The 12,330-nt window shown below is 40.8% G+C and overlaps 1 protein-coding gene across 13 annotated transcripts in view; it reads left to right on the forward strand.

Annotated features, from left to right (window-relative positions):
- Positions 1–7,361, forward strand: part of TTLL7 (tubulin tyrosine ligase like 7) — a 76,848-nt gene extending 69,487 nt beyond the window's left edge. For 12 of the 13 annotated variants that reach the window (XM_054834012.1, XM_054834011.1, XM_054834021.1 and 9 more), the window contains 2 exons: positions 1,827–2,000; positions 5,457–7,361. In XM_054834012.1, coding sequence (XP_054689987.1) covers positions 1,827–2,000; positions 5,457–5,577 — 295 coding nt within the window. In that variant the 3' untranslated portion in view covers positions 5,578–7,361. Of the gene's footprint in view, positions 1–1,826; positions 2,001–2,337; positions 2,455–5,456 lie in introns of all 13 variants that reach the window. The other variant, XM_054834020.1, reaches the window with a different exon arrangement.
- Positions 7,362–12,330: the final 4,969 nt, after the last annotated feature.

Genomic DNA, 12,330 nt, shown 5'->3' on the forward strand with positions numbered 1-12,330 from the left:
ACATTTATATGAAAGCTCATTAAAGTTTACATATATATTTCCAAATGTCAATCTTTGTTATTAGGGTACCTGTATACTACTGTGTTCATAATCGGCCATAGTTATAGCAGACCACGTATTATTCTTCACTGATAAAACCCCTCATAACTGTAGGAAAGTGATCACAGACCTCAAAGCCCAGAACTTAAGGAATTTATCAGGAGAGTTTCTTCCACAAGATTTTGGAGATTTATGGATTGAATTAGAATATAATTATGTGTAGCACTGTGAATCTGTTGAACGAATGTAATACTTAGAACTTCATCTTGCTGCTTTCTACCAACCATCACATGACTTCATGAGGAAAGAATGAAGACAATAGATTAATTTCCATGTAAAATACATGTGGAAAGTTCCCAGACAGGAAACATTACTGAGAAAAATATATTAAATAAAATAGTAGCTCTTTAAGTAGTAGAATTATTCTCTTTATGAAATGAAACAGTTTTGATGCCTTATAAACAATATTTCTTAAACAATTCATTATATATGGATAATAATTAATGAGAAATGCTTGCATCACTTGAAAATTATTTGTGCAGTGGAAATTCTGTAGCACTGAACAGTTTCAGCTGGAACATTTCATCTAGACTGAGGAGCCAGGCTGAAAACTCAGTTAGTCATACATACAGCATATCTCTTAGTCATTAATGTTCATAATTCCATCCTAACACAGCATAATTTAAAAAAATCTCACTAGGCAGAAGTAAACTTGCTCGTTCTTGGATGTTGTTTTAAGGAAACTTCCTACACCAGGGAAGTGAAATTTACTGCAACAAGGCTGAATCGTGCTGGATGTTATGCTGAAGCCAGATGCAGCAAATTTTCCTCACCCTATGAAGTGCTTCCTTCATAAACAAACAAAAACCCTCAAGCTTACAAACCATCTGTGCTACTGGACAATGTTTTGACAAAAACACAGTCTTCACAGGGACCATGTTGCCTTTAAAACAGGTGTAATGATCTGTACTCTGTTTAGAATTTTGCACAAACAGAAGTGTTGAGGTGTATGCAAAGAACTATTGTCATCCTCTCTGGTAAAACATACCTGGTTTACATTGGTATGGTAGGGTTTGGATTTTTTAGAAAGAGAAATGGCTGTCTAAGAAAACAAAAGCACGATGCTCTGCATTTCGAAAACGAAGGAATGCTTCTATAGGCATGCTTTGCAAGTTGCACTTAATTGTAGAAGACCAACCCCATATGACCAGATGGAATAATAAGTAGTATTTGAATGAGACTCTCCTTGTATGATTATTTGGATAAGGAAGCAGAGCATATACTAATCTCCTGTAAATTAATTTCATATTTGTTTCTTAGTATCATGTACTTAAATTAGTATTATTATGCTGTGTAGACATTAGAAATAATTTATTATTTTTATTTGTTCCTTTAATATCACATCACATTCACATTCACATTCAGGTGGTAGCCTGTTAAAAATTATAAGTGGGTTTTGTTATTCCTGTTGTAAGACACATATACAATTATGTGACAGTAAATCTTTATGTGCTAAACCTAAGTAATGGCCCTATAAATGCTTTAGGGAACAAACCAAGTGAAAAATGGCTGTGGACATTTCACATATGAAGATTAACTTCTTAATTTGTGTTTTGTACTCAGCATCTGCCAGCATTTGTGTTAAATAGTATAGACCTTTCCTGTGAACAGGCAAGGTCATGCTTTTTTTTCTTGTTCCTCTATTGTTAAATCTGATATAAAGCAGTGAAGCTCTCAGACTGCAATTTGTGACAGAAAACCTCAAGTCATGTCTTTTTCCATAACAGGAGCTCGTGGGAAACCATATTCAATAAAAGCACAGAGGTGGTGACTCCTGAGCAACTCCAGTGTTGCCAACGAATAGTACAGCTTTGTAAACACTGCCTGCTGGTGGTTTACAAATATTCTTCAGATTCAAGAGGATCCCCAACTGGAATTAGCTCCCACTGGGATGATACGAGGTATACATTTCAATATTCTCTTCCTAACTTACAAGTATAAAGGATAATATTGGAACAGGCTTCAGTCTACATTGCTACCACTATGCTCCTCTTTAAGCCTAGTTCACTATGTATTTAAAAAACCAAAAAGGCAAAACTCCCAACATTTCCCTTGATCCTGAGTTGCTATTGTTCTAATCTCTCTAGCCCACTCGTGAAATGCTGCTAAAAGAAGACTAGATATACGCATTTTGTGGGAATCTACACTTACTAAAGTCTTGGTTGCCTACTGCCCGAGGAGCTGCAGCAAAGGCTTTCCATAAAGTGAACTGAAAATTTCCTTTCTTCCCCTTCTCAGATCCCTCAAAGTCCCTGATTCCAGATTTGCATTCCTAGAGGTATCCTAACATGTATGATACTTCTGGCTTCACATTCGCAGTGGGATGCTATAGGGGCACAGCTCCAGCCAGGTCAGGTAAGTGCCATCTGATTTACTGTATTGCACAGTTTTGCAAAGTTGATTTCCAAAACCTACAGATTGAATGTTTTATTATTTTATCTTACAGAGTATAAATATTTTTTTCAAACCTTGCAAAACAGCATCATATAGTAAAAAATTATTTGGCACTTACCCGATTCTCCGTTGGCTGGTTTAGTTCTCCAAGTGGATACAATAGGGATTATAATATTGTCAGTATAGGGGTTACTGAAAATGCTCCAAATGTGGGAGCCAACGATCTGCAATTTAACAGTCGTAGGTGGAGAATTAAATGTAAGTTTCAAATTACTTAGGTTCCAAATTCTATCCATAATAGCAATTTGAATTATTATGTATATAAACTTACAAATGCTTTGTTTATATAAAACATCTTACAGACCTTATTTCATAGAAGGGCTTTATGAGTTAAATGTTACGTGAAAAGCAAACCTTTGATATATTATCTGTTAAATTTATTTTATGACTTAATTGCTTACTTGCTATATCTCAGGCTAGTTATTTGATACACTGAACCCATTTGTTATTGTCATGTGGATCTTAAGGCACTCTAACATAATTTAAAACCAACCAGAAACTGAATTTGTTTGGTCACAGCGAAAGTAGAAGTATGTTAGCCACAAAACAAATCATATTTGATATTAACATCTACCGAGCTATAGCAGGAGTATGGTAAAGTCATCTGGATTAGCTAAGACTAGAAGATTTTCAACCTTGAAGTTTTTATTGCTTTTACTGTTAATACTGCAGAAAATTTTTCATCATGAGCAACCACAAACTATTCAAACTGATCGGATTACTCTAATGTACTGCAGCTAACAGGCTTGCATTTGGAAAGCAGTGAAAGGGACGGTCCATGGAACGTTCTCATCTCCAGTTTCTGTGTTTCGCTGGACGCTGAATGGAAGTTTATTCATAAACTTCACAGGCTAGAGGAACCTAAACCCTCTATATCCTAAATATCAGTATGACTTCAGCAATGGAGTGTCATGACAACTCTGATGATTAAAGCTACAGTTTTTATATTAATCTCCACAAATGTTACATCTATACTGCGGATACAGCAATATGCTAGTTAACCATGATATTCTGAATTTGTGAAATGAAAGATACATATGGCAAGAAATGCTCTTGCCCATTATGCCCCACAATTGTAAGGTAATGAACTATTTTGCTAGAAACGGGAGAACCACAATACTGTTTCACTTTTCATCTAGGTTTCTGTTTTTAAATGATGTAAGAAGCTGCACTACTAATAATAGTTTTCTTGACTCTGTAAAATTGTGTGAAGTGCAAGAAGAGATCAGAATATAATTTAATAAACGTACAAGTAGTCAATTTTTTTGAGACTTTATAAAATCTGATTTGAAGAACTTTGTTTTTTCTGAGCACAAACCAATTTTTTTGTTTGTGTTTATGAAACAAATGTTTGTGAAACTAAAGCTTTCAAAGATTACAAATAGTTATCTCTTTAGCTGCGAAAATTTATTTGTACAGGGAGAGAGAAAAAGATAATGAAAGCAGCCACAGAGTTCTTCTTTTCACTTTTCATATTCTCAATCCCATTTACTAACTGTAAATCCTCTGTATGTCATGAAGAGAATGAATAGGAATAATTATGTAAAAGTGTATTAATGTCATTTTTTTCCTCACAAAATTAAAAGTGTAAAGAAAACAATAGGAGAGCTCAAAAACTATACCAAAATCTCTTTAAAAGAATAGCTAAAATCAAACTGTGTAAAAAGTCAGACTTCTCATATTTTGATAAATTCACCTATGTTACAAAATTTTTTAAAAAAAGCCATCTACTGCTAGATCCTTACATCTCGCTAAATAATCTTATCTATTACATGGCACATTCTCTGGGAAGCATTAGAGTCTTTTACTGTATCATCAAGCAAAGGTAGGACCCAGGTGACATAGTGAACTGTTAAACTCACCACCAACCCATACCAAATCAGACTTTATTTTTTTGTAAATTGTTTAAAAAATATATTGGTGATAATATTTTTATAACAGCTTTTCTCAAAGCTTAAACAAACCAAATGTGTACACTTTCTTATACAGATTGTCTCCCATTGACAGTGTGATGCTGTTTCTATCCATGTGATTACTAGGATCAGCCTTTTAATTTATTCATCATTAATCAATATGATTCACTAGAATGATGCAACAATTTTTAAGCAATAATTTATACAATGTGTTGTGTTAATCCATCCTAACATTGACATAATTCATTATGAAATTCTGATTTAGTGTGGAAGTCATTTTTGCACACTTACTGTACTCATCTAATGACTTCTGCAATTAACTATTAGGAAATGATAACATGAAAAGATTTAAGAATGAATATTAGGCATATGATAAATTATTGTTTGTAATACTACATAAAATACAGGCTATATAGTTGCCTGAATTTAAAAGGTAAATAGTCACTGATGTGATTACTAGGTTGTAGCATCATTGATTCTTGCTTTACTAGAGTAGTGATGATAGCACATCTGTTTTTAGATGATTAGAGCTGGAAAACAAGACTAAAAATTTCTGGTTTTTTCCTGATCAACTTTTTTTACAATGCAACTTTTTTTAACTTGGGTAACATCAATTGCAGGTTTTACTCAGTTTAAACTGAATAAATAATAATATAATAAGAGAGAACAATGGGTGAAGTATTAAGTTTTGGTAGTAGTGTTACACAGGATACCGTTTTTTCATTTATCTGCTGGCTTTAAATACAAAGGACTGGAAAGATGTTTGATCCTCATACAACAGCTTGAAATTTTGCTAAGAGTTCCTCTGAGTTTAGATCTGTTTCCTGAGTTAGCTAGTGCCTAATGCCCTGTATGTTTTATAAATAGTATTTATTGTACATATTTTCTTGCATACAATGATGTTAAGGTGTGGCGCATGAACAACTAATTCTTTTGCTCTTCAATGTCACTTTGCCTGTAAACTCTGCTATTTTTTCATCTCCTTTCTAGGTATTTATTGCCAGGACCTTCACTGTTCATCATAAAACCATCCTCGTCCAACCTTAGCTGCAGTTCGTCTGGAATGCCTCGCCCTAACATTTTGTTCACACACAGATACAGTCACTTGTGAAGAAAAGGAAAGTTGCTGTTCTTTGTAAATAATGGCACTCCATTTTTTTTTTTCAAATTAAAATTTGTGATGGAGCTAAATATAAGCACTGTTATATATTTACTCCCATATTACAATAACATTTAGCTGAAAACCTACTGTAAAAGCATAGATTTTCTGGAAACATAATAAACTTTGTTAAGTTGTTTACACACACATGTGAATGTGTAGCTCTTGCTAGGTTTATAAGTAATTCCTTCCTACTAGAAATGTTATTTTTGCTGCAGAATATATAAAATGGAATTGATCTTGAAGATCCTATTACAGTGTTACGTTATTTTGTAAGTACAATAGGTTGACTTGAATATTATTTATTGTAAAGTATACTATTTACTGTCTCAAATGTAATTGATCCTTTAACAAGGAAGATGATTAAAAAAATGTAGTAGAACAGTAAAGCTGCAACAGTCATCGAAAATAATCTGATCATTTCTTGGACATGTTTAAAATAATCCCCAAAACTCTGTAAGCCAAACCAAAAGCAGACATCATCTTATTTCTTCTCTAAAATTACAAGATCTATTTAATGCTGCTATTTTTCTTAAAGGACATGGTATAGTATTTTTTAGCCAAAGTGAAGGCATCTAGTACACAAACACTAAAAATATCGGTTTAGGCATTCAGTTTCTAACTGGATTCTTGTAGTAAAAGGGAAGCTGGTGTTTGTTACCAGATTTTCATTCACATTACCTATGTTCTGTGCCTTTAGGTTTCCTTTGGGAGCAAGCAGTCACCTTCAACTCAAGCAAGCATGCATAGTACATAGTTTTTCTGCTTTACTGCACAAGTGGTAAAGCAGACATTCTTAGGAAATATTGCAGCTATAATGTATTATTTCAACTTAAACTAATTGGTTTGTTGTAGTTTTTAGCATACAATCCAGTACCTACTGTAGAATGTATCCTTGCAATGGGCAGGATTTTCTAGATTGCTGACACCTTTAAATATTGGAAATCTAATTCATTAGAAAGCTCTCATTCAGATTCAGCTTCCTGGGCCTGGCTGAAGGGCACAAAAAGAAAATGAGCCAGAGCAGGAACCTCCTGTAAGCAGGACCTGTAACCTGGAAACATCATTCAGGTTTTGCTACATATACCCATTCATCCCATTCAGCTTTGTGCCATATGAGCCTTATTCATGATAGAAATAATTACTAAAAAAAATTAGTTAATCTAGAGTTAAAAATGAATTAAGTTTTTTAACTGAGTAAAGAACAGAGTAGTTATTATTTACCAAAGACTTGTTTACTTACCAATCATGTAACCCTGAGACGTGTTTGTAAATTATCAATATATTTCAGGTATACCTAAAAAAATAATTAGGGGGTTAATTATCCTCAGGAGCAAGTATGTTAGAAGTTTTTGATATCCAGAGATTTAAGACAAATTTAAGAGACTTAAGAGATTTGAGACTGAAGTTGTCTGGAAATGATTTTTTTAAAATTTTAGTCATAGCATATATAAAACTAGGAATTTGGGTGAGATTTTTGATTCCTGTGCTGTAGTGCCTCAGCTCTAGAACTGCAGGATACATGATGAGACTATTTGTAAACAATTTAAAACACCTCTTGAGATTAGCCAGATATAAGTAGTCTTCTGGTCTGGAAAAGTCTTTTTCATTTTTGTGGTAATACTAGTACGTTCACATTAATTGTATATCTCTCTTGGTCCATACAGTGAGTTCTGATAAAAGCATACTATGGTTATCTGTAAGACCTAATAAAAGCTGTAAATTCTCTCTTCTTGGAGCAGACTTCCATTGTATTCTGCTTTTGGCCATAAGGATAAAACCAACTTCCAGCCTACCTTGCCAGACTCACAGAGCCCTAGGACAGTAGGTCCACTGTGCTCCCCCCCCTTTTTGTTTTCTTTTAAAGTACGTTATGATCTCTATTCTTGGAAGCGAGTGTTGGGACAGGTCAATCTGTATAGAATACTCTGCCAGCAGAAAGAGGGCTACAAACCACACCTATGCGATAGGGACAGAAAAAATTACATTTAGCATGTATAAAAGTGAACCAGGTGACTGGTTCATGTCTGACATTACTTAATATCTTCATATTTCTGATAATCTTTCCTAAAGCGGCACTGTGTTCCTACTAATGTGTGAATCAATACTTTCAATAAGTGTAATGCTACACTTTCCTGCCAGCTCCTCAGAGCAAGTGCGTGTTGCGGCCTGCACCTCCGGCTGGCTCCAAGCAGTGCCCTAGGTGGAAGCGTTCACTCCTTTCCTTCCGCAAAACCGCAGCATTTCCTTCACCAGCAGGTTAAGCGGTGCTAGTAAATGACACTTTAAATAGTAATTAGTTCTGGCCCGGGGCTAGTGCGAGCACCTCTGGGGCTGAACCTTCAGCCTGAAGACCAGCAGATCTGCTGACCCCACCATCAAACCTTTGCTCGGGAAGCGACTAATTAATCAAACGTGAGGGTGAGCCCAACATCCTAAATGCCCTTCGTGATACGACAGGGTATCCATCGTATTTCCAAGTTGTTCTTTTCCTTCTGCTTACAACTCCCGTACATGGGCACACTTTTTACCGTAGGTCGACCTTTGCCTGGTTGAGACAGGAACGCAGTAAGGCGATACGGCTGTAACGGTGCGGGGTAGCCTCGGCCGCTCGAACGGGGTCCCCGGTACGCAAACGAGACGCTCAGCAGCTCCGGCGCGGCCCCCGTGCCTTTCGGCTGACAAAAGCCGGCGGGGCCGGGCGGCGGCGCGAGCGCACCTGGGCGGCGGCGCGAGCGCACCTGGGCGGCGGCGCGAGCGCACCTGGGCGGCGGCGCGAGCGCACCTGGGCGGCGGCGCGAGCGCACCTGGGCGGCGGCGCGAGCGCACCTGGGCGGCGGCGCGAGCGCACCTGGGCGGCGGCGCGAGCGCACCTGGGCGGCGGCGCGAGCGCACCTGGGCGGCGGCGCGAGCGCACCTGGGCGGCGGGCCCCGCCCCGAAGCCGGTTCCTCGCGGGGCTTTGTCAGCAGCGGCAGCTCCGGCCGCGCGCCGGCGGTCAGTCGGGAGCAGCGCCCTTTGCCGTGACGCCGGTCTTCCGTCGCGGTGTTGTAATTACTTCGCTTAGCGCGGGCGGCGGCCGCCCCGCCGGCCTGGCCTCGCCTGCCCCTCCCTGCCGCCCGGTGGCGGGAGCGGGGCTCGGCAGCTGGGCTCGGGCGCTGCCTTCCACCCCGGGCCGCCGCCGGGGCTGCGGAGAGGCGTCTCCGAGGGAAGCCCGGGAGGAGGCAGCGGCAGGTAAGGGGCAGCTGAGCAGGGCGGTGAGGCTCCGGGGCGGCTCGACACTGTGCTTCGCTTCCCAGAGCCGGCGCGGTGGCGGCTTGCTCCTTGGGTAGCACCAAAACACAAGGCGAAGGGCTGTGGGTAACCAGGATCGCCATAAAAGATGCCTCTGCCCCGTGTCTGATGTCTTGGAATAAACTTGCGTTGATAAGGGTACGTTTATGGTAAGCTCAGGCGTTAGGGAGGGGTTCAGAAGGAGCCTGCTCTGACGTGAACGTCGCAACGTGGATGCTGGTTCCCTACTCCGTGCCCCGGTGGGTTCTTGTCCTGCGCTAGTGTGAGGGCGGGGTGAGCAGCTGTAGGGACGGGCTCAGAAATGCACGTTGTGAAGCCTTACGAAGGCTTCATGCTTTGCTTGTGGCCCAAAGAGCAAGGAAACACGGTATCGAAGGCATTGCTTTGCTGAAGTTATGTTAAAGGAAACATTACTTAAAATACCTCATCAGGACACATATTTGGTAGACCTTGGCCTTGGGTTAATGTCTTGCCCTCGTTATGGGAAAATTAGTCTTTAATTGCTGATTGTCTGTACAGGAAAGTAAACAAATTCATCAGCTTTTAAAACTACACCTGAATGGTTCCTTAGCTGGGCTAGAAGTTCTAGAACAAATTCCCTTTTAAATAGAAAACCATAAGTTTGCAGTTTTTGACTTTTCTTGTATATTCAAGTGAAAAGACTGAATTGCATTGACAGTTATAACATTTAATTTAGGTGTTAGCAAATGTGAATATTTGCAAGTTAGCTTTACATGTAGTGTTAAAACTGTTAACTCGAAGCTGTTGCATTTATTCCCATTTTCAGGGGAAAATAATTTGCTGTTAAATGGCATACTTATTGGAAAGTCTTTCACTCCAGCATTTGCTAAAAACATTTGTAATTTTTTCTGTATGTGGTAACATTCCTATGCATTAGTTGTTATTCTGCATCTGTGTTCTTTGTTCTCTGGCAGCCGCCTCTGTGCAGTTCCCCACGTTGTTGAAATCGCTTGTTAATGTAGAAGAGTCTTTGTTGGTGTGTAAATACCTGTAGCACTTTAGGACTCTTAAGGAAATCAGGGATAATTTTACCATTTATGTATATGGAACAGAAGATTCTGCTTGTGGGGGAGCAAGACATATATTCTTGGTGTGTTTTTAAATATAATCTTAATTTCTTCTTTTAAAACAGAAGGCAACATTTACTTAGGAGAACTCTTAATACTGAACTTAGAACTGCCCCCCTCTCACCACAGATGCTATTATTCATGCTGTTATACAATACCGTTGGAACTGCTGTGTTGTGGCCCCTGAATGCCCTCTGCACAGGCCTGCCCGCTCTTAGCACCACAGAGCCGAGCGGAGCCTGTGCCCGCCTGAACTGGTGGCTGACACGGATGCCCAGAATCTACTCGGTATGCCGTGCTGGCTCAGGTGGCCGCACAGCGGTCGGTCACCCTCCGCGCCTGCCCCTGTCAGGAGTTATCAGCCGCATCGCGAAGGGCAGGAGAGCGGAGGGAAGTGACCCGTACCCGCCTTTCCTGCTGTGCCCTGGTCACACCACCGCTCGCGGCTACTGTCACGCGGTTTTGCTGAGCATCGTCACGCAGTGTGCTGCTGCAGCAGGGTTTGGTGGCGTAGGCACTTGGTGCAAAGCACTGGCTCTGAAGGCTGAGGGTGGCAGTCACGGAGTAGAGAGAAGCCCAAAAAGGCTATGAGAAGGTAAGACATCTGGGAGAAAATGCGTTATCCTGGAGTATGCTTCACATTAATGGTTTTCCTTTTGCCCATCTTTGTGGAAATGATGTGCTCTGTCGCAACAGAACAAAAGGCTGTTTCATTTAAAGCTATGTAGGATTTTTAACGGAGTGGCATAGTGTCCTCTGACCATCTGTAGCATTATAGCCACTCAGTTGTTCCTGCCACAATCCCCCACAATCCACTGTCTCTTAGAAGCTTCTCAGAAGCACATAGAGGACGCTATTTTCTAAACAGAAGCTTTCCATGTAAAGATAAAAAAAATGTAATGCAATATCTGTATTGCAAACTTGTATGTAGTGTGCAGATTTCTTGATCTGACTCGGTTATCGGAAGCACTCTGGTTGTCGTTGCACGAGAGGGATGGGGCTCGCTCACTTTGCAAAGAGAAACGCAGCTCTGAGTGACACAGCAGTGGACTCAGCATCTGGCACAAGAGTAGACAGAGGTGAGCAGTCGGTATGTGTTTCCAGGAGTGGGCACGTCCGCCCCAAGCAGCCCGTGTGCATGGGTACCTCTGCCGAGCGGCGAATGGTCTGAGCTCGTGCTGAAATTGCTTCCTTGGCATTGCTTGCTCTGCCGGAGACTTGTGTGCCGTGTACGGCTGCAGGTGTCATTAGTACGAGTGTTTGGTAAAATAACCGCTATGTAATATCCCTTATAAAGGCAGTAAATTACTCAAACAACGGAACGTTGCTAATGAGGAGTAGAGTAAGATGTCCCGTGCAGACATCTGTACTTTCTCTGGCACCTAATGAATTAGGGGACATTGTGCAGCATAGACATATTTTTAGCAACAGACTACACTGGTAAACAGTCAGCAATTGCAGAGATGTGTCAGGCTTGGAAGAGCTGGACTTTCTTCCAGCCCGGCTTCCCTTTCCCGCTCAGCCCTATTAGGTGATCGCGAGCGTTCTGCTGAGTGAGGTCATTGGGCACGCAGCCTCTTCCCTCCTCGCGCAGGGTTTGTGCTGTCCATGGGCGTGAGCTCTTTTTCACAATCGTGTAGGACTAAGCCATCTGATTTCTTTGATTCAGAGAATGAATAAAGTAGCTGCATCAAAATGACATAGTGCTAGGCGAATGTGCCATCGGGCGGTTTAAGTTTAGTCATGTTGTTGTTTGTAGCTTTGGTGTTTGATACAGTGTGCAACCAGAAGCGATTGAGAAAGCTTACTGCCATAGCGGAAAGTAAGTTCCTCTGGCACTTAAAATAATTTCTACCAGCATTGGTAAGATGAACCTGACAGCATGTTTCCAATCTTTAATTTACTTAATTTGTGGGATGATTTGCCAGATTAATCAGCGTGGTTGCCTACAGCTGTGTGGTTGGGTTATACTCAGGGTGCCCTGAACTTCACTGTGTCGCATGCCAACCACAGAGTTTATTTTTGTCGGTAGTGATTTCAGAGAGTGTGCTCCTCTCCTGTCACCACATCCTCTGGTTTTGTTTGAAACACGGGGCGTGAACCGGAGACAGCTCCCTGACTTCCTTCAGCCATGGCGTGCCTTTTGACATACTGAGGAGCTCAATGCTTTGCTCCAACAAACAGTACAACAGTACTGGTCACAACTGGTGAGTACTGGGGACGCAGGTAGTGAGAGAGTTCTGTTGGAAAAGCAGCGTACGGTGGTGCAGCAGTTTTATACTTACCAGCTCACAAGCTGCTGGTACCTTGCTCGCACACATCGTT

This window comes from Grus americana, chromosome 8, assembly GCF_028858705.1.
Source record: "Grus americana isolate bGruAme1 chromosome 8, bGruAme1.mat, whole genome shotgun sequence".
Classification (NCBI taxonomy): Eukaryota; Metazoa; Chordata; class Aves; order Gruiformes; family Gruidae; genus Grus; species Grus americana.